Here is a 27535-nt window from a genome sequence, read left to right on the forward strand (position 1 = left end):
CCTAAACCTGTCCCCTCAAGGATTTCTGGTGTCATGGATGTCCTCTTCTAATCATAAATATTTTTGTTGCACTTTTTTCTGCAAAATTATCCATAATTCTTTCATAATCAAGATTTTTTAAAAATTTCTTTTCAGTAAAACCATGAATAAAATTTTAATAATTTTTATTTTGAATTCTTTTTCAGCATATGCAGTGATAAGAATGGATAACATTATTCAGTAGTATTTTGAAAGTTGTTCAATGTCTTTAGAAATTCATTATCATAAATATCACTTATCACACATTATTTTGTTGAGTAATTATTATTTTATAAATAAAAGTATACATGACATTAATTAAATAATTTTTAATTACAATGATTATATACATATTCTTTTTTTTTGGCTTCCAAAGTGGTTCACCTTGAACATGCTGAAGGCCACAACCAGTCCTTTTCGCACATTCTGTATGTTGCAATTCACAACTTCAGGCATCTTTTGTATATCCCATTGCTTTTGATATCTATTTTGTTAATCCTTATAGCTCGTTCTCTGTTATTTTCTTTATATTGTTGTTAATCTGTGAATAGAGAGAATAAAGACACGCATTTAACCGCAATTCATACAGTCTTATTAGGGTAAACTTAAGAAAGTTCTTAAGTGATGATTCATTACGTTTGGTGAAAGCTTGATAGTTTTTAAAAGAAAGAAAAGAGAAGGGTTTACCCTCAGACAAATGCAGTGTTCATGGAATGAGAATAGAATGGAAGAAAACTTAGCATTGGAATCGCTTGTGCTGTTGTGACAATGAGATGGCATTGGCCCAAAAGGCATCTTAGCATCAGAAGAATTCTTGAAGCCAAAGGATAACATAATAAAAATAAAATAATTATATAGTTTATAATTTATTCTTTTCATAATTTTTACATTTGGTAAAATGTGTGAATAGGGGTGTTTCAGTAAAATTCAGTTTAAAACGGTCGTGGGAAGTAGAAATTTGAGGAGGCAATTCGAAACATGGATCTTATGAAAAGCCCGTAATCTTCCTTTGGGCCGTAAGCTCTTGTATTGGTCCACAGATATTTAATCTAATCAAAGTGTATGTAAGTGACAACACATCTTAATTTAGGAGGTTACTCCCTACACCACCACACATTGCTTCCTGCACCACCACACTTTTCTTAAATTCCAAAACTATCCTTAATATTTTAAAATATCCTACACCTCCTCCTTTTCTCTCGAACGGATGTCGACATCCGTTGAAGAAAAAATTCTTTAACGGATGTGCCACATCCGTTAACGGATGTCCCAAATCCGTTTAGTTTTTTTTTTTAAGTTTTTAGTTTTTTTAAGTTTTGAAATTAATATATTTTCATTGTAAAACTGTTTGCTCATCTTCATGACTTCATATAGAATCAAACTTGTCCAGTTTATATAATTCTATAGAATCGACAATTAATATGAGATACAAAGGTTTAAAGAATCCATACCATACTCATCAATTGGAGCATCATAATCATAACTAGTAGAAATGAAAGGTCCACCGGTAGTTCGGCCAAAATTAGTCCCTCCATGGTACTTTTTCCAAGCAAGGAACAGAAAAAGTAGAAAGCATAAGCTCTTTTCCTATCTTGAATAGCTTAAATCATTAAACAACATGCAATATTGTATCATCATGTAGTAATTCTGAAAAGTTCCACCTTGCTGGTAAAAGCGTGGCACAGCAAAAGCAAGATCTTCCACTGGTCTGTAAGGCACAGCACCACCAAACGAAAGAAACCTATAGTTTCACAGAATTCAAAAGGTTACAACAAAAAAGAAAAGTAGAGTTGATTGAGAAAGTGCTACACAATCAATCAGATCATATTTTGAGTATGACATTCAAATAACTAAATGATTTATATAGCAAGGACACTAACCATCCACTCCAGTTCTCAGTCCACATTTTTGGTTTCGAGTTAGAGTTTGGTTTGAATTGATCGCAGTAAAATCCATTGCATGTGCTAATCTGCGTATAGTTAAGATTACAAATTATGGAGTAAACAATCAAGTAGGATAACGGATGTCGCCACATCCGTTGAAGGTTTTTTTTTTTTAAATAAAAACAATAAATTAAAATATAAAATATGTGAATGGACGGATGTCAACATCCGTTGAAGGTGAAACGGATGTTGACATCCGTTTTAGAGAAGGGTAAAATTGGTATGGGGTGGTGCAAGAAGCATTCGGTGGTGGTGGAGGGAGCAACTGCCCTTAATTTAATCTCAATAAAACAACACCATCAATTCTCACGCTTTCTTTTCCCTTGGCCATAATATATACACATACGAATTTTATTGTATTTCTTATCGTCTACGTATTTACAAATGACTTCTTAAATACTAAGCATATTATTCTTACTAAGTTATTATATTAAACTCATTTTTCTCTTCTTCAGATTATTATATTAATGAATATAGGTTATAAATTATCAATAACTAATATTTTAGTTTGTGCATTGCACAAAATAAACATCATTTCATATATCTAAATTTATGATAAACAAACAATTCAGATATATAAATTATACCATAACTAAAATTGTAATAAATAAATATTTTTAACATATGAAATAATATAAAGTGTATTGCAGTGTATTGTTGTTTTCAATTATTGATATTTTTTAAAATATTACAATTTAAGTTAGAATTGAAAATATTATATTAAAATAGATAAAATGTTGAATCATTATGTTAATATGGAAAGCATTAAAAGTGTTTGAATTTATTTAAATTTTATTTGTTTTAAGGGGTATATTAAGAGACTTAAAAAAGGATGGAAATGAGAAAAATGAAAGTGAAAAAGAAGATTGTTTAAATTAAAGGAAAATAAAAAAAATTATAATTTTATTCTCAATACTAACAACATTACTATTAATTTTGATTATTTATTATTAGTATTTAATTTATATATTTTTTATTTTATTATATTAATTATATATAATATGTAATGAATATAATCGATGAACATGATTGATATATTAAATGATATTTTGAATTTTAAAGATAAAATATGCATTTGGAATTTTATTGTTATTGTTATATCAGTGTTTTTTTTAATATATTAGATTAACGAATAATCATCTTATTTGTGTAACTTAATACTTACAAACTTGACAAATCTTTACGCATACAAGTACAAGTATTGAACACTAATTTGCCACTGGATGGAATTGATTTTTTATATTCTATTACAACTTGTTGATTTTTTTAATTGATATTAAAAGTCAGAGTAATTTTTATTTGAATTTAAATAAAGTAATTCAATTATATATGTATGTTAGAAATTTTGATTATCTAAATGTAATCACCCATTATTTTTCTTAATTTCAGGTTCAAAACATACTGATATCTCTAGTGTAGGTATGGAATGAGATGAGACAGCAGTTCTAAATGATATGATAGTGACTAATTAAGATAATGGTGGGACCCATAATGGTGATTGAAATTAAAATTGATGCTGTCATGCAGTGCAGAGAGACGATGATGGTAGGTATAGCAGCCTAAAACAATTCACAATTTCAAACGAAGTTATTTAGTATTCATTTCAATCACAACGACTTGTCATCATTTTTTTCATAAACAAACAAACAATTTCATATTATTTTCGTTAAATATTAAAAATATAAAACATTCGTTCCCATGTCCGAGGTGATGAGGTTTTATGATGGCTTGTTTGTTTCTCCAAATAGAAAGTTTGTAAGTGTAAAAATGTAAAGAAAGTTAGAATATGGAAATAATAAATTATAAAAAGTAAGAAAAAAATTCTTCGTTCAGCTTTTCTTCGAGGAGAAAGTGTGTTTTCTTTTTAATTTTTATATTAAAAACCAATTTCATGATTATTAAATAAATAAATCTAATTAATTAAAAACATAATAAATAAAATAATAATAATATAATATAATAAATAATAGTATTATTAATAAAAATAATAATACCATTATAAAATAAATAAATAAAACAATAATAATAAAGTAAGTATAATAATAATAATCTTTCAATTTTATCAATTAAAATATTTTTTTAATTTATTAAATCTACCATGTCGTTTATTAATTTTTATAAAATTTTATTTTAAATTCCTTAATCCAAACTAATTCATTTTCACCTCCTCTTCCTTTCAAATTTACTCATTTCTAATTCTTTAAATTAAGTTTTCAATCCAAATACAAGATACAAGCTACATGAAAGACAAAAGGAAAATATAAAAACTATTTATATATTTTATGGTTGATGTTTTGTTAAAGATCTTAAATCATTTTTCATAATTTCCAAGTCCAAAATTTATGAGTAGTAATATTTATTTGAAAGAAAATGAATGATTGATGCAAGAGAGTGGTGGTGGGCTCTCACAATGATTACGTGGAAGAGGAATTCACATTGGAACTTTCATGTTTTACTCTTCACGCATCATACCAATGAATTGTTTTATACTCCAAACTTCAATCGAGGCATTTCGACTCACACTTCTAAAATTAGGTTACGATGCTGATATTTTGCAGTTCCATTTTTTATTTCATTGATAATTTACAATTTTAGTATATGATGGTCTACCAAAAAGGTACAATTGAATTAGATTTTATTCACTCGTATCGTAATATCGTTTTGGATGGTACTAAGTGGAATAAAGAAGATTTTTATTTCCTTGTCTCCTACTTAAAAGAAAAATTTTAGTTTTATCCTCGTACTAATTTTAAAACATAAAAATATTTAATTTACATATATTATTTAAATATAATTATACAAAAAAATTGATAAAAGAAAAAATATATTATAAATAAAATAATAAAAAGAATAAAAGTGTGTAATCTATTTCTTTCTCTTTCTTTTATATATATATATATAAACCAAATGTGTTTTAGTCATTTAAACAAAAAGAGAGATAAGGACGTAGATGAGTATCATGACAAGTATGAAAGAGATGAGATAAATTAGATATGTGCATATACATTCTTATCTATATATCTAACTAAAAAATTAGGTATTACCCATAAAAGTTAATGTAATTTTTTTTTTCAAAACGATGATAGGTTCACACAATATTAATGAGGACGAGTTTATTTGTCATCCATATCTATAGTTCAACTCTGGACAGAGCTGATATGTCATGACTTTTAGTTTCGACCAGCTTGGCTCGACATTCGACTCGAGCCGACTTGACTTAACCTTTAGCTCGAGTCGACTCGACTTGACATTCAACCTTCATCAACTAAGCTCGAAATTTAGCTCGTGTAGACTTGACTCAACCTTCAATCCAGACTAATTTGACTCAATCATCGGCTCACACCAACTTAATTTGACCTTTGACTCCGACCTCACTCAACTCAACGTTTGGTTCAGGTTGACTTAACTCAACCTTTGAGCTGAGCTTGACTTAGATCAACTTTTAGTTTGAGCTTGAATTGATTTAACCTTAAACACGAGCCTTACTTAACTTAACATTTGGCTCGAACCGATTCACCTCGATCTTTTATGGAGACTGACTCAATTCGATCTTTAATTTGATCTTTTGTTAGATTCATGTCGTGCCATATGAGAATGTTATGTCATGTGATAATATCAATGTCACATATCATTGTTAATACCATTATTAAAAAAAGTGACATTGACATATAGGATGTCATATAACAATAACACTATTATGCAACATATCATGAACTTGATAATAAAAAAAACTTAAAAAACAAAAATTAAAAAATAAAATAAATTTTTAAACAAAAAATATAAACTTACACGTGACACGTACAAAATTGTGTTGACAATGTTTATACAAATCTAATAAAAAATATTAAATTGAGTTAATTTAACATTCAATTTAATTAAAATAAAAAAAAAATCAAATTGAATACCATAAAATCGGGAATAAAAATATTTTAGCCAACATATAAATAAAATATAATTATTGAAAGAGAGACAGATAATCGTACTTCCCCTATACCTATTTAACATCTGTTATAGTATATGTGATTACGGATAAAATTTATGATAGATAATTAGTATGTATATATATTTATTATTGTACGTAATAATTATTTTAATATCAGTTTATAAGTAAGTCAGATGTAAGTATTATATAGTATCTATTATTTATAAAAAATTAAAAATTAAAATTTAATTTTTATTTTATTAAGTTAATTTTAATCAAAATTAAAATTAATTTATATTTTATTAGATTAAATTGAATTAAAATTAAAATTTAATTGATATTTAATTTAATTTTTCTTTCATTTTAATTTACTTTTTGTAAATTTATTTTAAAAATTTATAAAGTTCTTTTATAAATATTTTCAAATATCCAAAGATTTTTACATAATTTAAAATATTAATAAGTATTTTTAAACAAATTTTCGATGAATAACAAAATAAATAACGAATGAATATTTTTATTATAATCCGAAGTATTACCATCCTACTTATTAAGCTTCAATCCATTATGGTTTTGACTTATATGTGTGTGTGTGTATATATATATATATATATATATATATATATATATATATATATATATATATATATATATATATTTCTCTTTTCTCATTAAGATGGTGATTTGCATATACAAGTTTTAAAATGACATCTCTCATTTTATATTATATATAAGGGACAGAGGGGACACCATTTATTTGTGTATGGAGATTAACAATTTTTGTTTGGTTCGTAGCAAGGTTTTAACAACTTTACAATATTAAAAGTCTCAGCACGTTCTTATTCTCCAAATTGCAAGAAACAATCAAAACATCAAAAGGTGTTACATCATTACATCAATATTATATTATACAGATTAAACATTAGGTTAATTCTCATGGTATGTATGCTTTTTCTTATCAGTGTATGCGTGGGAAATAGTTATTGAAAAATAATAACTATAAATACAGAGTATTATATTTAAGTATTGTAATTTTGATTATTTATGTAAAGCTGTACCACTTACACAAGCAAAGTTAGGTCAGGTATTTGGAAAACTTTTTTTTTTGACATTTTTTTTTATTATCGGAAACATCTCCGATACAAGCCACTTGTGAGATATTGCAACAATCTTATATTGGTAAACTGAAATATTCTTATTTAACGTGTCAGTTGTGTAAATTTTAGTCACTGGTAAATATAAATAAAGCAAAATTATAAAAGTATTACAACTCATATCTTGAATTTGAACTATAGTTTTGAAATAAAAGAAGTCTCAACTAATGTTGCATTTCTTAAGAGAATTACTTGAAATATGTGGATTAACAAATAATGATTTAATAATTACAAATTTATGTTTATATTAGTGCATTTTCAATTTATAATATCATTAAGATTTGGACCTTATTTTAAGAGAAATCTTTTAGAACTTTGAGAGATCCTTTCATTTTCACGATAAATTAGAAAAACTTTAAGTGCTTTCATATTCAATAAACAATACAATCTTAATAAAAAAACGAGGGTAAAAAAAAGAAACTGGAACGTAGTTAATAAAGTAAGTTTGATATCATTACTGATAACAAAATTACCTTGTTATACAATTTTAAAAATATAGAATGAATCTCTTTAAGAGAAACAAAATCAATAAAACACGAGTTCCATTTATATAAAAGAATAATACTAACACAATCTCAACTTTAAGACAAAAATTTAGAATTTTTTTTATATGATATTCAATTGTTTTTTATCCTTCCTTAAAAAAAAATTAAACTCACTTAAATTCAACCATAATTTTGTAATTCCCAACATAAATTTGTATGTAAAAGTCAAATCACTCCCATGCTAAAACTTGTTTTCTTCCTTCATTGAACGGGGATGAATTTATACCTACATTCCTGATTTTCCTCATATTTTATTTGGTATTAATACTATAGCGTAACATGTAGGAATGATTAGGGTGCTGAGATGTTATGATAATTTAAAAGTCCATGGTGCAGAAATCAAAGGAGAGGAATAGAAAATCTCTGGTGAAAACAACTTTTGTGTTGTGTTGTAGTAAGGTGTACTGCATGAAAACGAGCAACCATGTATTTGCTGCTGAGATAATCTCACTCTCCCATGGGAAAGTGTGCAAATGGTGAGGATGATGCTGTTCACGAGGTCAGAAACTCTATTCATTCCATTATCATAGGTTTTGTTTGGAAGTGAGAATTTTGGACCTTAGCTTTTCATTTCAGAATGCCAAATTTGGACCCTTGCTTTCCAGAATATATTCCACTCCTCACAATTTAGGATTACTTGTTCCCCTGTTTTGCTTTGGAAGAAATGTGTAGCAGCTACAGAAATATTCTCAAAAGAGGAAACATTAGCTTCTACCACTGCTTTCAAAAGTGCCACTATTCTGTGTTCATTTTTACAGCCCAACCTCTTCCTTCTGAAATTGGACCCAAACTCAAACGCAACTTACCTCAAAAACTATCACATTCTCAAGTCATTTTTCTCACTATAAACGTGATACCGTTTTCTTTTACTGTTACAGATATTTGAACAATCTAATAACTCACCCTACAAACAATTTCATTTCATCTGTTGTAATAATTGGCTCAACATACTTTTGAGACATTAAATAACAAAAAGTTTCCCCTTTACCCAATAGGGGAATCTGGCCAATAAGAATACAGTACTGTTTTAAAAAAACCTTTATGTCTGATTTAATTATAAAAATGTCAGCTTTAATTAATGTGTACTTGGGGAGACATATTGTATCCATCACTACAACTTACTTACTGGAGTTTTTTTAGTAAACATATCTTAATTAAGGTTGAAAAACATTTCTTTTTTCAATTTGATCCCTCTTTTGTTGTTAAAAAGCTGAACGAACCAATTTCCATATATCAATTTCATCATGTCTACCATTTTACTGTTTGGATTAGGGTTTAGGGTTTAGGGTGTTAAAAAGCAGAGTGACGTGTAATTACACTGTTTGGATAGTATTTTTCTTTCTAAAATTTTCCACACATCATTTGTTTAGTCATTATTGAACCAGTTTTGTTTAACGACTTAAAAGACTTGCTTTCTAGATTTGTCGTGACGATTTTTTCTCGAGAAAGAAAGCATAACAAACAAGGATTAAAATTAACCATTCTTTAACTACAGAAGAAATAAATAAGAACAGCTAAAAAATAAAACAGTTATGTTAGACAAATTAAGTAATAAATAAAAAAACATAACATGCCATTGCGCACATTAAAGAATGGGTCACGTCGCTATCATGCGCCGTGTGGGTCACTGTCCTATTCTCCTTTTAAATAATTGAAACCAGAAGAAAAATATACATAATCGGATTTTTTTCCTTCTTATTCATCGTTCAATTCAATCACTCGCCGAGTTTTCGTCCGGATGCTCCGAATCGTTGCTGTCCATCCACGCGCCGGCGACCTTCCGTTCTGATTCTCGGTACTGTAAACTCGTTCCTTCTTCTTCGATCTAGGATTTGCAGTTTGTTTCTCGGAGAAGTGTTGGAAAACCGACACTTCGAAATCTCGCTCTGCGTTGTTCGATTTGAGTGTGATTTCAGTGTGCTAGGGGCTCGGTGTTTCTGATTTTCTTTCTCATGCATTTTCAAGTAACTCAGAAGCTTTCTTTTCTTTTATCTTACCTTTTTTTGGTTTTAGCAATTTAATTTGGTTTCTTGGATTTTTTTATTGTGTTCGAGAAATTGCGCACTAACGTATTTTCGGAGTGGTTGCATTGAAGTAGAGATCTTTCTGTCTCGGTAGTGAATCGACGGAAATTGTTTATTTATGTGTGTATCATATGCATGCTCAGTAGGATGGTAAGAAAATATACATGACGGATTATATAAGATGCCTGGGAGTATTTATAAAGCGAGTCGTGTGGATTTCGAGCTTTCTTTTGTCCAAATATTTTGATGATTTTGGCTAAAATCGTATCTCAAAGTGTGGCAATTTTAGCTGCGTGGATTTATTATGTGTTTACTTTGAACAACAGATTCAGCACGTTTTGAGCATCTGGAAACTTGAGGATGCCTCGAAATGGTTCTAGTTCTGTGAGATTGCGCTTCTGTTAACTCTCAAGGCTTTTCAAATCCGTGTTTTTGCTATGAAATGCGCTTTTCTAATAGTTGAAAGAGTTAGTGGAATGAAAAGTATTGTTAAGAATGTTAAAAATTTTATAACTGAAGGAAATCATTCTGATCTCTGGTTACTTTTGGTTGATAAGGCTGTTAGGTTCTTCAGAGAGAAGGGAGCCTCACATAGAAATCATTTTATGGTGCACCGATGAGAAGAACTGATGTTATTGGCAGTAGAAGGAGGAGGATTCTTCTCTGCTTCGGCTTCAGGGTATACTAAGGGCCTGAGCCTTCTCCTCTTGGGTCAGAGGGATGAGGATAAACCCATGAGAGTAGCTCCGTGGAACCAGTACCAGTTGGTAGACCAAGAAACTGACCGCGAGCTCCAGCTGGCTTCTACAAAGAATCGCCTCACCCGCGGCTGTGCCTCCTTTGTTTGCTTTGGTCGCACTTCCGCAGGTCTTGATACTCCGTCTCCTCTTAAAGTGGGCCCTGCCCAGCAGCATGAAGTCTCTCCAGGACCTTTGGTTTCCAACAAGGGAAATGATCCTTCCGCACCACTCGATGATGGAAATGATAATAGAAAGCTTACACTTAAAAGTAGCATAAAGAAGCCGCAAATTGTTAAACCCGTTCATGTTGAGGCTGCTAGTGAGCAGGAAGCAGCAGGTGGACAGGGGATTTGTGCTCCTGGTGGTCAAGCAGAAAGAAGGAAAGTGCAGTGGACTGATAACTGTGGTAGCGAGCTTGTTGAAATTCGAGAATTTGAGCCCAGGTATTTAAATATTTTATTTTCTACACCAACTTCTCTTTTGCTTGAATGCTAAATTTTAACTCTCTTGTTTATCAGATGTTATCATTGGGAATTCCTGATACGTAATATTTTATGATTGACATTAGTGAATTAGATATACTTTTTAATGGCCTCTTCATTTCCCCCATCTTTATTATAAATGACACAAACATCTGATGTTGTGATAAATAATATGTGAAGCATTTAGCATTTCTGGCTTGTGCTTAAGTTGAATGAAATAATGTGTGAACTGAATCTGATTAGTGAAGGAGCATCTATGGTTTCTCCAAGGAGGTTTATACTCTTTTAATCTAAATGCTATTAGGTCCAACTGGCAGCTTGAAGACTAAGCTGGTAACTGGGCTTGATTATTGAATGAAAATGTGGGATTCCCCTTTGACACACTATGTGTTGAAAAATTCACATTCACGCCTTCTATGTTCTACTTTACCAAACACACCCTAAACAATCAAGGATAAGAGATTTGGAAAATTGTTAAGTCAATCATATGTTTAGTTTTTAAAATATGACCTGTAGAAGAATAGTAAAATCAATTTTCTTACTCTAAGTGATTTGGGAAAAGTCAGATTACCTGGTTAAGGTCTAGGATACGTGTTCTAACCTCCAGTTATATGGAATCCTAGAAATGTCTAGTGCTTAGGATATGACCTTTCTTGACTCTTTATCTAAGGTTTCAACTTTCAGCATGAATTTGAAGTCTATTATTTTCTCTCTCTGGTCAAGTGTCTGGTAATTTACAGAATAATAGTCATTTATGGAAATTTAGGGCCCCTTTATGTGTTTATTCATTTCTTGTTTTTATTTTTTGTTTTCACTCAACCCATGACCAACCAATTACTTCATCCCTTTTTTGGATGCTGTAATCTAGGATAAGTAAAAAGATTTGCTGTTACTTAGTAATCCTCTATAACGCATTGTGTTGTGAGCTTTACTTAGTCTAAACTAAAGCCATTTGTTTTTGCATTATTTAGCTCTTTTGTATTGTAATTATAAGTATTAAAAGGATGCTTTTCTCGTAACCTAAAAATAATAGCTTTTGAAAAGATGTTCTAAGAGAAGAGATCTTTTACAGGCCCTTTTTGTAAAGCTTAAGCAAATGGGCCCTTGAATTCTTTTATTTTAAGCTATTTTTTGAGGTGTTTGATGGAAAAATTAGTGGCGATGCTGTGGCAACAATCAACATGACTGTTTTGAAGTTTTTTGGAATCTTTAATTTTAGAAGAATGATAGATATTCGGGTAATTTTTCATTTCTCGCACTTTGGTTCTATATGAAGTGGATTTGTAACTTGGAAGGGTTAAGTTGATTTGATTACCCCCCTTTGGTTTTTCTTTTTGTCCCTTTATTAAAGGATGCCTTACGCTCAATCATTGTACTTAATTCCATTATGATCAAGTCCACAGGAAGAAGTATATACAAGGGTTTCCTGAATTTACCTTTTTGTTGGATGTGTAATCACTTAGTCTCTGCTATTTTCATTTCTTGCACCTTATTGATCACTAAAAACATCTGGCACTTTTCTCCTTATTTTGAAGTTGAAACTTTCTTGAGTATATGCACATAATGCATACAAGGTTATTCATCATATATGTTTATTTAGTTATTTATTTAACTTATTAAGCTGTATTACTTTTGCGAACTTAAGTGGGTTTATTTGTGTTGTATGAAAATTTCCACCAACTACTCTAAAATAATGCTTTTTTGCCCAATAAAAAAATGGAAGAAAACTTTAACTAGTAATAAAGAGATATTTTACTCTCTTGTTGAGCCATGGACATCTTTTGTAACATTGGTTTGGCATAAAGATTAGTTCGCATGTTGGTTGTGGAGATCAAATTGCAAATAGCATGAAAATGGAGCATTTGCTAGCATTTTGACACGGTGGGTGGGCATCGATGCTCAAGGAATGAGTATAGAGTCCCAGATTGACCTTGGTAGCATATGCTTGCTTTTGATTTTTATAAATCTTTTCAACGTTAATACACTGTTTTTTGATCTTTATATAAATCTTTTGATGTCAGATTCAGTTTGTTTTTTTGCTTGATCGCATAAAGTTTATGACAGGTTTTACTTGGGGTGGGGTACTTGATTCCTCTAAAATGAGGGGTGTACTTTAAAGGACAAACTACAATTACGGCAGTTGATTAAAAAATTAATGAGTTGAAATTTCATAGTCTGTTTTATACATGCTATATTTTTTTTACCTCTAAAGTACATTGCCTCAGTTTAGAGGAATCAAATCCTTGGGAATGTTGTGGTGTTTGATGGTGTCTTTTTTTGACAACAAAAGCTGCAAATTTGTATCTGACCATTTTTTTCAAGTTGTCTGAAAATCAAGTTTCTTTCGATAAGCACACTGGGCGTTTTTTCAATGCTGCATGGTTGTTGATTATGAGAAGTGTATTTAAAATTCTGCTGTTGACGTTTTAAATAAACATGCTAGGTGGCTTTTCTCCTTTGAATTTTCAACCCGTTCTAGAGCTTTGTTTTAATAGTTCTTTTGGCACTTTAGATGATCATAGCAGTTTTACAATAAATTATTCCAAACACGCCACCAACCTGTGAAACAATAAAACCATTTTAGAATAAATTGTAGATATTCTCATACAGCGTCTGCTTTTCGAGGCTAAATCATGGTCTACTCAGGTAAAGACATGCAGTTGATTATATTGCCCTCCATGCGTGGATTTGTATAATGTGTTTGTGTTCTCGAGATCAATTGCTCTTGGTCAGTATTGATCAATTTGATTTACTCTAACTAAAGTTCACTTTGGTTACGTGATTGTTTTTCAGGGGTAAATAATCTTTAGTAATCATAGCTTCACATAATTCTTTTTTGCATGCACCTTTTTCCACATGCGAGACCTTTTTAAGGTTTTCCACGTGATACCACATCTTGATAACAAAATTTCCTTCCCTTTCCTGTGACAACTCTTCACTGTCTCTCGTTTTTCAACCCCACAAAACAGTCAAAATTTAAAATTCAATATTTGCAACTTCTATATATAAAGCCCTGTGGCTGAATACTTGTCCTACTCTGGTAAATATGCATTTCTTGCTGTGCTGATTGGTGCCTTCAGCATCTTTGTTTGTTGGTGATTGAATATTCCATAGCCCAGAAAATAGTTTCCTCTGGATTTCTAATGCTATTGCCTGGTAAATACATCTTATAACTTCCTTCGTTACCATTCTAGGCCCAGTAGAATACAATTCCTTTTCTAAGGACAAAGGTTTTGCCTTTTGTTCCTGTCATCTTTTTGGGTCATTTGTTTCAGTTCAGCACTCCCTAGTAGGTTGGACTTTTGAAAGTCTGTGGCCCTTCAGTGACTAATGGTCCTATCCCGTGCATCTGTTTCTGGACCTGGTGGTTGTTGGTATCATATTTTTGGTAGACTGGATATGGCAAAGAATGCATCTATGGTCTTTTGAAATGTTTTCAGGAGATAGGGTTGTAATCTAATTCCCAAGGGACTTTGTAAAGGAACGTGCTTTGTTTTTTAGAGCCGAGCAGGTTGTAGTTAATTCTAATTGAGGGATGAGAACATTGAATTCTCACTAGTGGTTTTTGCATATGCCACATCAGCAAATTTTTGCATTATTATTTCTTGTGTCAGTATCCAATAAAAAATAGAATAATTGTAGGAATTCTATTTAAAGAGGCAAGAATCCATACTTGTTTTAAATTGCGTGTCACTTCAGGTTTATGTAATGCATGTTGTAGTGATAGGAAACCTTGAGGTTATGTTTCTCATTTTGTTCAATATTGCTGTTTATATCTTTAACGAGTACATTATAAATCAGACCATGCTACTATTAGTTTGTCAATTAACTGTCTTGTGATGACACTGGCACGGAGTTGGGGTGGGAAGTACCTCCTTAACCCCAACCCTGTCTATTATCTCCCTACTCCTATTTCCTCACTCTTCTCCTGTTCCCATCCTTGATTCCATGTGTTAATATTTTCCCATCCCTGACCCTGATTCCTTGAAGGTCCTCGTGTGACCTTGAAATTGTAAATATTAGTAATAAGTATTCAGCAAACTCAGGTCTCCTTTAACAAATTCCAAATTGTCACAAATAACATTTATATATTAGTTATTAATAGACACACTTAAATAGAGAGAATAATTCTCATTTTAAAGATGTGAGGATAATATTGTGATTATACATACTTATATATGGGCAGTCAAGAATAAAAATTAGTGATCACATTGTCATTTAAAAGTCTTGTACATTTATCTTATAATTAAGAATTTTCAATAAAATCTTAAAGAGTCATATCGCGTAATTAGTTTTAGCCGAATAAGAGTGATATTTTTCATTCTTCATATGTGGAAACCCTGGATAGGTTTGCAATCCTCAATTCTCTGGATTTTTGGCTGTACTACCTTTATCTATTCGTACATGTTTATAACTTTTTTCCTTGTTATGTGTATTTTTGTTTTCATGTTTTATTATCTACTTGTAATTCAATACGTTGCAATTTGTCATTCAACTGCAGTGAAGTGGATGGATCGGATGATGAATTTGATAGTGGAAACGACAGAACTTGTTCATGTACGATTATGTAAATTGGAGTTTCATTAAGTTGATAGGTTCGTCGGGGTCATTCACTGTACACAACCCATCACTCGGTTTGAGGCAAAAGAGGCAAGGTTTCAGTTTCCGTGGAGATATGTTCAACCAACACCTTGCCAAAGTGATGTGTTTGTCATTGCTTGCTGCGGCTTTAAATTTTGTTCCTCTGCTCAGCATCAATTTGTATCATTCTTGTATGTGTGAATTCTTTGCCTTTGATTCATCATTTTTATGCTACTTTATGTTCTTATTTTTATATGGATTAACCAAGTTTTCTTTCTATGCTCTGGCGTTTTCTGGAAGAAAGATAATATACAAATGTAAGATTTTGTAAAAAAGAGTGTGGCAACTTGGTAACAAACTTACGATGAGACGGGGATTGTTAAGGTATATTATCTGTTGAGAGGATAAAGAAAAGTTAATACTGTTGCAATTGCTTTGTTGTTGAAGATTGATCGGGATTTTGATAGGGGTAAAATTAGTTTTGGTCCATCATGCCTATAAGATGAAGCAGTTTTCTTGCATTCGGGCTCGGATTTGAAATACCATTTGTGTCCTATTTTTCTTTACCTGCTGTGTGACTTAAAGTACTCCTGCAGCTCCAATTTCACTATATCTAATCAATTAGTTTGATTTCATTTTGTTGTCATAATCCTGGATTTAATTTATACTAAATTAAAATTAAAGTATATTTCACTGCATTCGTTTCAAAATAGTTAAGATAGTATATTATTATGTTATTCCAAACATTTTTTATTAAATACAAACTATTATTAATCATTAGTACGCAATTGTTGGAAAAGGTAAAAATAATAGAAAAATATAATATAAAGTTGGATTAAACAAGTTTCAATAACATATTTAACTAAGAGTAAGATAGATTTATAATACAAGGGAGAGTGTAAATTTTATTTTATAAGTGAATTTTATAAAATTGAGTTAAATTTAAAATTTATTTTTTAAAATAATATTATAATTATGTGAAATTTATTTGTTAATTTGCCAATAAAACATGCTAGTCTAATTTTAAAATATAAAGTCAAAATTAGACAGGTTTGATTGATAAGGAAACATTCCATTACTGGAAAGTGGTTTTTCTTTAGTATAGGTTATATAGGTACCATAATATTTATTAGTATTGTTTACTTAATGAAGTGCACTTAGCTTATTTTATAATTTTTATTGTTTTTTCTACGAGTTTTATAACGAGAAACTATTTCAATTAATAATATTCTCAAACTTATTTGAACATTTTTAATTAATTAAAATTTATTTTTAATTACATGTCAAGAAATATAAATATATATATCCAGTAATCGACGGAATGGGAAAGCAATTATACCTAAATTATAAATAATTAACAAGAGTGATATTATGTTAACTTGACCAAAAAGCAAAACAAAGGTAGTGGGTAATAATTCTAATATGATTGAGGAAACGAAATTTAATCCACTTAAATATAATATAATAAAGTCATAATCATATAAATACAACCAAAGCAATAATAAACTGGCGATTTAATTTTTCTATTTTAATAAAATAATGGGAGTGAAACAGTAGCGAAATCCCACTGTTGATGTTTAGCTACTGAAGAGGTATAAAGAATAAAGACGACATAATGGAAGCCACCATCCAGTGGATACTTGGCCAAACCTTGTCCACACACATACTCACCCTCTCAGTTTGATAAGACCACATGTCCAACTCTAATGTTCAAACAAAGACACAAAAATAAAAAATTACAAAAATAAAATCCAAGGATTGAGTATCACCAATCCAAAAGAAAATGTCTGTGACATCTTCGTTTCCATGCATCAAAATCCCAGCTTGTTCCTCCTCTCCAACATGCACATCTTCATCAAATTCATTCTTTAGATTTTCTTCTTCCAAACCTTATGCTTCTATCACTGTAAGGAATTCTCAGACTGAAGGGCCTCTCAGAAGACCGGTGTCTCCTCCTGTTAGGGAACCATCTAGTACCATCCCTCAGCCTCTGAAGCCTTCACCTCCTTCTCAGCCTCCAGCCCAGAAGACTGCTCCTGTTGTTGGAGACGATACGAATGTCATTACATTAGAGTTTCAGAGGCAAAAGGCTAAGGAGCTGCAGGAGTACTTCAAAAAGAAGAAACTTGAAGAAGCAGATCAGGGTCCTTTCTTTGGATTCATAGGCAAAAATGAGATTAGCAATGGAAGGTAATTTATCTATTTATATTTTTCTTTTGGGACCTTTCAAAGTTGAAGTTTATCTTATGCTGGTTTGGCTAATTGCAGTTTTTTTTAACATCGGTAGAACTAGTCAATTGAGAGCTACTATATATTTGGTTGAATGTTGGGGGTCATGTGGTGTTGATCAAAATATTGACTGATCGTTCTAGCAAATTTCGAGGGATAGTACTTATAAATCGGTTTCATTTATGTTCTTCCCCTTTTCTGTGACAAGGCTATATATGAAAATTCATAATTAAAAAACATAGCATCTTTCACTGTGACGGTAATCTTAGATCTGTTGTTATGACGGAGTAGGAAAATCAAGATGATAATAGGAAGAGATCACTTTACCCGTTGTTAGGGAGCCAATTATAATCTAGGTCCCCTTTTGTGTTTTTTCTTCCATTAAGGAATGGCAAACATTTGAATGTGTTCGGTTCAATTTATTTTGGAAAAGTACTTGCTTATTTTTGTCAACTTTGCGTAAGCTTTTGAGAAATAAGAAATTCAAGAATCACTATGTTATTGTAGATTTTGTTACTGATATTACTGACGAAAATAAGGAAGGGAAACAGATTGCAAAACTTCAATAGTTTGAAAGGAAATTAGAGCAACCTACGAAGGACTAGGCTTCAATGTAAATTAAAATTTTCGGACTATTTTCATTTGGGTTCATACAGAAGTAAAAAAGTCTGAATTACCTGTATTTTCATTGCTGTCTCTTCTTGCATGAGCGACCAAGCTTGCCCCTTTTCTTCCGGGGCAGTGGTGCATACTTAAGTGTCGAAAATAATTTAAGTATGAGTCTAAGTCTTTGTATATAAATAACAAAAATAAACATTATATAAGAAAGAAGATCTATAAATTCATAATATTTAGGTTTTGGATTAAAAGTGATGTCAATTCTTTACGTAGGTTAGACTCAGATCACATTTATGTAACCTTTCTCTAATGAACTCCCCTAAAAGAAACCCATTACTAAGAGGAAGGGAAAATGTGACTTGAGGAAGGATTGAACTTCCAACATCAATGGCACACCCCAAATGTTAAAAAAACTTGTCCAAAATTTGCTCATTTTTTGGGCAGTGTTTCAGGAACAATTGTTCGTGTGTCAGAAAATCCAATACACATCAGTGTCAAACACAGGGGAAACCGTGTACTAAGTTGTGTGTAGTATAAACTGACGAGTACTGAACTGAGTACGGTCCCAGGGTTTATGTCCAAATATCACTTTCCAAGTTGAACAACCATCTACACTTATGTTTGGGATGAAGGCAACTCAACATAAAACAAAATATTAAAGCTTTTTGGAATTTCTTTTAGGAATTTAAATAACCACTAAGATGGCAAAAACGGAGATAAAAGTACTAGGGGACTGATTTCTCTTGATTATGAAACCAGACACTCCCTGGATAAAACATCCTTTGAGTTGTCACTTCCAATTTCCTTGTTGCAGATGAAATCCCCTACATTTGTTATAACTAAGGGTGGGCGAAATTAATCTAACTGTATTAAACTATAGTTAACTGCACTATATAATACTATACAAAATTGAACTATTCATAATAAAAACTGAACTGTACTGATTTATAGTTCAGTTTTAAAAAACTGAAATTTTATAAGTTAACTACTCACTAACTGATATGTAACTTTTATTTTTTCCTTTCTCTTCAATCGTGTCCTATCCTAAATAAGTTAAGATCCAGTTTCTTTGTAGCTTTTAGATTGATTAGTAGATGTGCTTTTGTAAAATCTTTTAGCACTAAAAGTATTTTCATTAAAGAATTTATTACACCTATTTGCATTTTTTTTTCATTTTACTATTTATTTCATATTTCCTTTCCTTTTGTTATAAAAGTTGTTGTATTAATTTTAGGTAGAGCTTCTTATAGCAAATTTAGCTATGCAACTCCCAATGATAGACAACCAAGATTCTTATAAAGTAATTGAAAAGGAAAACTGATAAAAAAATTGGTAGAACAAAAAATAGTTTAGTTCAGTCCATCTGAATTAATTTTCAGTTCAGTTCAGACTAATTATTTTATGGTTCACTGTAGTTTTAAACAGTGTAGTGCAGTTCAGTTAATTTTGTCCACTCCTAATTATAACCATGGTTTCTTTAGTGTAGCAACTTTACCCAAAATCTCCTGACAAGTCGAATTTTGTAGGTCAAATTAAGGATGTAAGGTCATGAAGTTTTATGATATCTATATAGTTAACTTCATTCATAGCCATGCTCGTATCTCGCTGTTCCTGGCATAAACATGAGCCGAAACAACAATTGAATGGTGTGGAGCATCAAAAAACATCACGCATAGCAATTACAATTCAAACAAAAGAAAACATTCGTAGAATTACTCAACTAAATTAAGTTTAAATATCATCAAAGCCAAATTAAACCATTACCTTGTGTTTGAGATTCAACTTAGCCAAATTTGCTCTTATGCGAATGCAAAGCAAACGCATAGGAACTTAGGTAGTATGAAATTCTCAATAAAGTATTTAAATGTTTCATTCTTTTTAGTATGATATCATTCTGGAATTTTGTTTGAAACAGATGGGCAATGTTTGGTTTTGCTGTTGGATTGTTAACAGAGTATGCAACAGGCTCAGACTTTGTTGATCAAATAAAGATCCTTCTCTCCAATTTTGGGATTGTAGATTTGGAGTGAATACCACAAGATTATATATACTGTCAATAGTTTCTTGTAGCTTATCCTAGCGCAAACAATGTTCATCAATTTGTTTCATCTTCATATATGGCAAGCAATCTTGCTTCTTTGTCTCACATTTACGAAATAACAAAAGCATCATGATTTTCCTTTTCCTTTATGCTCAAACTCTTATAAATATATGGTAAATTAAGTACAAACATGTTATGACATGAGTGACTGATAAGCATGTATCTTAAGTTTGTGATCAATCCATGTATATATGGAGGAAAATTTCTTAGAAGTAGTTAGTTAATTTAATGAATCTTAATTTTTCGTTAAATTAAGTTTGAACGTGTTAGCATTGGATGATGTCTCCAAAGCCGAATATTGATAACTTCATAGTTAACCACAAAATTTTGGTGTTTTTTTTGTTTTATTTTTTGCTTGAATTTCATTGACAATGACATCAGACAAAGATAGTTTAAAGGTGGCAAGCATTGATAATTTAATATCAATGGCCTTTTATGCAATGCTGTGAGAGTATTGGCTTGAGTTTATATCAATTTTAGATGGAATGGATTAAAAAAATAAAATAATATATGGCAGTTATGAAAGACTGCCTCTGGCTATTTTTATTTTCTAAATGTTCATATACCTTTTGGAGTTATGGTTGCATGGATGTATAAAGGAGATAATAAACTTATTTTCATATCTTTATTCTCTTTTTCTTCTACCGAAGGTTTATTGAGGATTTCATTCAAACAATCCATATACAATTTCTCCTTAAATTGATTACCTCAACCAAAATTGGTAGTCGTTTTGTGAGAAAAATAAATAAATAGATTAAAGAAGAATATTATAGATCTTTGAATAATTATTGAAGGAAAAGTAGGTTTTTCCTTGACAATTTTTTTATCACATTATTAATATGAACAATATTTTAGTTTTGCAATTATTTTTTTATAGAAAAATACACATAGATATAGATTAAAATCCTGACCCATGTGGAATGTGATCTCAACAAGGAAGTGCCTAAATGGATTTTTCGAAAGTATATTTATTTCCTAAAAATTCATTTTCTTTAATTATTTTGTATATTAGAATTAAAAAAAAAACTTTCCGATTTCAATAAATAGTGTATATATTTTTAATGTACCAAAACAATACATTCTTTGTTCCAATTATTTGTTGACTATAATGAACTGTAATCAGTAAATGAAAAATGTAACGTGGAGTTCTTTAGCTCATTTTAAGACTTCGCAATTTAAAAAAAAAAAGTTAATATATTGCAGAATACGTTTTTCCTTTACAGTTTTTTTGTCGTTGAAAAATTTTAATTGTTATTTTAAAATATCGATGTTTTGTTTTGATAAGGATTGATTAACATAAGAAAAATAAAAAAAAATTGTGAATTTATCCATACTCATTTGGATAGATAAAACAGAGAATAAAAATATATGAAAAATATTTTATAACAACTAAAATATACTTTTTACTAAAATTAATTTTCTTAACATAAATTATTTACCACTTTAAAAAATATATTATAACTTCTTAAAAATTAAAGCTAGAAATTAAGAGCGAAGTCATTTTCCTTTTATTTCATGTACTTCTAGTAAGAAAATATTTTTGGATAGGTTTCGTAGGAATAAGTTTTCTCTTTTTTATTCCTGTTCTGAGATAGTAAATAGTATAAAAAGTAAATAAACGTGTGATGTGTGATGATGTGTTAGCATGGATATACGAATCTTGGTGGGTGTCCGTATTCTGCAAAGGTTGCCGGCTGTGGGACCCAAACAAAAGAATAAAAGATCTAACATCTCTGCCATACACAGACACGTGCGCCCAACACTCACTCACGCCATTGCCTACTGTCACACTCCATATGTCTTTCCATCTTCAAAGTTTCACCCTTTCCTTTCCACTTTCAAAACTCTCTCTCTCTCTCTCCCATTCTAGTAACTGCGCAGTCATTTTCTCTCTCTGCGGAAAACCCAAAGAGGAAAACACCTCCATTGGTTTTGCCTGTGACTGAGAGTGATTACCCACAACAACATTCCAAATGTGCCGTCCGTGGTCGGCTTCTACCGTTATTCTTTGTCCCTTTCTATATCTCCCTTTTTCTTTTCTTTGGAGCTGCACTCATAGAAGCTGAAGAACACCTGTTATGGGCTGTGTTCAGGCCAAGCAATTGGATTCGGAAGGTCCAGACTACCGGGGCCTAGAGAGGTTGAAGTTGGATAATGGGTATGTCGCAAGCTCTGACTTTGTTGCTCACAGGAGATCCACTGGTCAAAGACATGACCCCAATAAGGACCACCATCACAGGCTGCATCAGCATCAGAGAGAACAGCCCATAAAGAATAAAGTTGAGTCCGGTGTTGCCAAGGATGGTTCTGGGCATCATAAGGGCAAGGTGGTTGGAAGGGAGGGGAGGCGATTCACGCGTCTTGATGATAAGAAAGTGACAAACAAGTGTTGCTTTGAGGATGAGATGGTAGATGGGTGGCCAAGGTGGTTGGTTGATAATGTCCCTGCACAAGTGTTGGCTGGCTTGGTTCCCAGGAGTGCTGAATCCTACAAAATGATTGATAAGGTTTTTTATTTCTTGGTTCTGTATGAATTTTGTTTATGATATGGTATGAAGGGTTGTGGGGAACTTTAAGTACAAATGTGTTTTTACAGAGTTTTTCTTGCAAAATTATTTGGTTATTCTGTGCACAGTGAATATGGTTAGCTGTAGGCTAGAGCTCATCAACAAGCCACATTGTGTTTGAAAAATGATTTCAGACATTTTTTAAGGTGTGGAGTCAGTGTTCTGCAATTTATAATTTTCTCTGCTTGAATCTCCTTGAGTTCCAGGTATCTCTACTTGCTCTGGGAATGGGCGATTTGAATTTGGCAATTTATGGAAGCAGACAGTTCAATTGTTTGTGCAATGCACGATTGATTTGAAAGCACTATTAATCTTAATCTCATATGTACTTAGTTTAATCGAGGTTTGATCAGTTATATCATGAAAACTTCAAGCAATTGAGTCGTGATATTGATTTCTATCTAGATTATAGAAATGTTAATCCGGAGCTGTATTCAACTACTTCTTAAGTTTTATTGTTTCCAAACTATTGACAATCCACTGTGCAAGTTTTGTTCAAATGCAGTTCACTTATAACAATCAAAACTGAAGTGTTGTCGTAACTGATAATGGCAGGATGGAGCAGACAAATTGACTTGTGTTATTTACGTTTTGCAGGTTGGACAAGGAACCTACAGCAATGTTTATAAAGCTCTGGATAGAGACACAGGAGAAATTGTGGCCCTGAAGAAGGTTCGCTTCAATACATCAGAGCCCGAAAGCATAAAGTTTATGGCAAGAGAAATTACCATATTACAGAGACTGGATCATCCCAATGTAGTCAAACTTAAAGGATTAGCCACTTCAAGAATGCAGTACAGTATATATCTAGTTTTTGAGTTCATGCAAACAGATTTGGCACGAGTCATTGCTCGTCCTGAAGAGAAACTATCAGAACCACAGGTTAAAAGATTCTCTTTGATGCTTTGGTCATTTTAACATTTGAACCCCTTTATACTCCTTAATGATCTTAAAAAGTTAATGTAGGTCAAGTGCTATATGCATCAATTACTATCAGGTCTGCAGCATTGCCATGATAGGGGAATTCTTCACCGAGATATAAAGGGGTCAAACCTTTTGATTGATAAAAATGGGATGCTTCAGATTGCAGATTTTGGACTTGCCAATTTTTATGGTCCAGATTATCATCAGCCTCTCACTAGCCGGGTTGTGACACTATGGTACAGAGCTCCTGAATTGTTGTTAGGTGACACAAACTATGGAGTTGGTGTTGATCTGTGGAGTGCTGGATGTCTCCTGGCAGAAATGTTCAAAGGATTCCCAATCATGCCTGGCAGAAATGAGGTGATGAAGATAGTGGCTTCGTTTTATGTTCAAGTATCTTTGGCTATTTCTGAAATTCCTTTCTTTTTATACTGTCTTCTATTTCTGTTGTTCTGTATAAGTTTGTGTTATGTTGCCTTCATTTCTTACTGACTTCAATTTTTCTAGATCTGATAAGAATGAACTTTCCCTGCTTCCAGGTTGAGCAAATTCATAAAATTTTCAGGCTATGTGGCACACCATCAGAGGAGTATTGGAGAAAATTGAAACTTTCTACTACTTTTAGACCTCCAAAGTCTTATAGACCCAGCCTTATAGAAACTTTCGGTGATCTCCCTCCTTCTTCTTTAGGTCTTTTATGCACCCTGCTTGCTCTGGATCCTGCATTCCGTGGAAGTGCATCCAAAGCTCTTAAAAATCAGGTTAGAAAAGTGTAAAGATTGAATCTTGAAAATCATATTCCTAAGTTATTCTGTCTCCAAACCATTAAACTACGCAATGCACAATACATTTTCTATGAAGATCGAACCTTTTCTCCAGTTGCAATTTGTTGGCTATGACTTTTCAATTTCGCACACCAATTTGCAATTCCAGTTTTCAATACATAGAATATATACTTTATACGAGTAGTTGGGAGTGTGAATGGCTTAGTAACTATGTGCACTTTTTATTTGACGAATCATCTTCAATGAAAATTACATTTTATGGATTTAATGTTCTCGTGATGATTCAGCAGTGGCCCATTGTCTTGTAGAACTTGTAGATGTAGAAAAAATGTGAAATAATATTAAATTCAATATGCAATTCCCAGTGAGCAGCTAGGAAATAATTAAATACCTAAATTACTTCAAATTTCCAACGTACGAGTGTCTTCTGTGTGCAGTTTTTCTTTACAAGCCCATTGGCGTGTGACCTCTCTGGTCTGCCTGTTCTCTTCAAAGAGGATGATGAGCATGTTCAAGCCAACGAACAGATCAAGTAAGTCTTTTTTGGTCATACAGGTTTTTGACAATCGTTTCAGTCATTTTATTACACATACATATCCTTCTTCTGTTACATAAGTCACATGTATATGTGACAGTGATTAATGGCATACCTCTTATTTCCATAGTGAGAGTGAACCATATCGGTTATTTTGTTTTCATAATTTAGCAAATTGTTTCATTTAAGCAGTATAAAATGAATCTAGTTACCAGAAAGACCATCTTGTGACGAGCTATTGGATGCCATTATTTATATCCTGTATTGCCATCATTAATGTAATTCTATTTTGAATTTGCTAGAAGTTGAGTGTAAGACAATGCCAAATGCTAGTAAATTATATAAAATCTGTTTTGATTTTTGATGAGAGAAGAGAGATTCTGGGCAACAATGCTGATGAGAGCAACTTCGTATACGAACCCCTTGTCCCAAAATGGATAACTAGATTCACTGTTCATACATAGGTTGCTACATATTGGTATTTGTGATTGGGTTTGATAATCTGACATATGTTTATGCTGAGGAATTTTTGTTCAACATGTGGCATTGAACTATATTTGAACTATATTAATCCAGGTACATTTGTTCAAATGTGGTGATTATATAAAAAATTATTGTCTTAAAGATTTAAATTATTAATTTCAGTACTGGCACAGAGATCTTAATGTTTTATTAATACTTACAGGTACATGAACTCTAAAATCAGACGTTCTCGTACATATCTGGAGCGTCGTAAGAATTCAGCATCTAAGAGGCCAACAGAGCATACTGTATCTTCTAAAGAGGTATTAATGAAAATTTGAGATTCCCCACTCTCATGCTTGATGGAGTTAGATTCAAATTTTTCTTTTGCCCAATTCCCCGTTAAGTTTTCTTCTGTTTAAGTGTTTGCACCAATAATTTAAAACTACAGATGTTATGTCTTCATTTTTATAGCTTGATCTTTAGCCATACTTTTCTTGTTATCATTTTGGTTATGCAGTCCTACTATTGCAACTCATTTGATGTATGTTTAATTGATGTATTGGTTTCACATGTTCTTTCAGGAATTGATAAGGAATGCTAAACCTGAAACTTATGCTCCAACTGTAGACATGGGTAGCACAAGTAGTACCTCATCTAGTGTAAACCCAGGAGGGGCTAAGGACCAATCACCTTTTTTTCTATCTCCATTTGGGGAATTAGATCGAAAGCTATCTCCAAAAACCCACCACCACCATGTTAATGTTGGTGAAGAAAACATCAAAATTCTTCCTCCATTACCCAAGTCTAAACCAAATGCTACGAAGAAAGATGACAGTAGATACAGACCAGACCAGTTTTTCAGGTCAGCTTCCACCAGAGAATTTAGATACTTGAAAAGGGAAGAACGTTTACTCTTGGATTTTGATCATTAGGCTATCGGAGAATATGTAAACCCAAAATGGTTATTTTTATTTTAGTATTTGGTGCATTCTGAAAAACTTAACACATTCTTTTCCCTATTGCTGTGGCCTGATTTCTCATCCCGTTCTCCTGATATTTTGATTCTTCCGTTCAATAAGCATCAGCACAAGTTGCATGCTTGTCCAAATCTCTTTGATTAGATTGTAAATGAACTTTACTACTGTACTATACATTTCATAGGCACAACTTTATGCACATGGTTCAATTCCCCTTCAGCGTCGAATAATTGATACCATAGGATACTGTATATTTATTTATCTTCTTTCATCTCAAATTTACTCTAAAATTTGATGGCACGTCAATTTTTTGTACGACTATACTGTTAGCCCGTTTATTTTGGAAAATGCTTTTCATAGGAGAGTGTAAAGGAAAAACATATGAAAGTGAAAATGGGCATTACGAAAATTATTTGATATTTAAATTAAAAAAATATTACGAAAAGGTTAAATAATTATGCTACACCACAAGATGCTTGCAAGCATGAACTATTATGACTGCAACTGATGTGTACGTAGCATTATTGTCGTAGTAAATAAACAACCATCTACAACAAAAAATTAAAAATCTAAATAAATTCTTATTTTTATTATTGAGAGAAGAAACATGCACTGAATTGTTCTATCTTTTGGTCCTGCTGTTTTATACAACTTGTAAAGGAAGAAACTTTCACACAAGTACTCACAAAATGTCTACTCGGAAAAAGGAAGAAAGAATGAATTTAGAGCTAGAGACATACAATTGGGTTTGGAACTTTCAATTGATTGTTTGACACTGCTGTATCAATAATTAAAGCAAGCATTTGCTTATTCATATCATTATCAAGCCTAGGAAATTTTACTTGTCTACATCATACATAACGATCTGTGAGTTGGGGTGTCACATATCATGATACCCTTGTCTAGATCTCTACCATCCTTCCTA

General features: G+C 31.7%; 3 protein-coding genes across 3 annotated transcripts; all 3 read left to right on the forward strand.

The window, feature by feature from the left end:
• Nucleotides 1–9227: 9227 nt before the first annotated feature.
• Nucleotides 9228–15536, forward strand: LOC148194734 (uncharacterized). The gene is made up of 3 exons (XM_088097501.1): nucleotides 9228–9377; nucleotides 10164–10789; nucleotides 15330–15536. The coding sequence occupies exons 2-3, from the start codon at nucleotides 10236–10238 to the stop codon at nucleotides 15397–15399; spliced, it is 624 nt and encodes a 207-aa protein (XP_087953627.1). The 5' UTR covers nucleotides 9228–9377; nucleotides 10164–10235; the 3' UTR covers nucleotides 15400–15536.
• Nucleotides 15537–17105: 1569 nt separating this feature from the next.
• LOC148194735 (light-harvesting complex-like protein OHP2, chloroplastic) lies at nucleotides 17106–20446 on the forward strand. Its single transcript, XM_088095617.1, has 2 exons — nucleotides 17106–17599; nucleotides 20172–20446. Exons 1-2 carry the CDS (start codon nucleotides 17193–17195, stop codon nucleotides 20284–20286), a joined length of 522 nt encoding a protein of 173 aa, XP_087951743.1. The 5' UTR covers nucleotides 17106–17192; the 3' UTR covers nucleotides 20287–20446.
• Nucleotides 20447–22110: 1664 nt separating this feature from the next.
• On the forward strand, nucleotides 22111–26824 carry LOC124836264 (putative serine/threonine-protein kinase At1g54610). The gene is made up of 7 exons (XM_088095613.1): nucleotides 22111–22864; nucleotides 23522–23806; nucleotides 23891–24208; nucleotides 24388–24609; nucleotides 25071–25165; nucleotides 25854–25953; nucleotides 26215–26824. Exons 1-7 carry the CDS (start codon nucleotides 22436–22438, stop codon nucleotides 26563–26565), a joined length of 1800 nt encoding a protein of 599 aa, XP_087951739.1. The 5' UTR covers nucleotides 22111–22435; the 3' UTR covers nucleotides 26566–26824.
• Nucleotides 26825–27535: the final 711 nt, after the last annotated feature.

This window comes from Vigna umbellata, chromosome 8 (assembly GCF_029865625.1).
Source record: "Vigna umbellata cultivar VRB3 chromosome 8, Vumbellata_1.0, whole genome shotgun sequence".
In the NCBI taxonomy this organism is placed as follows: Eukaryota; Viridiplantae; Streptophyta; class Magnoliopsida; order Fabales; family Fabaceae; genus Vigna; species Vigna umbellata.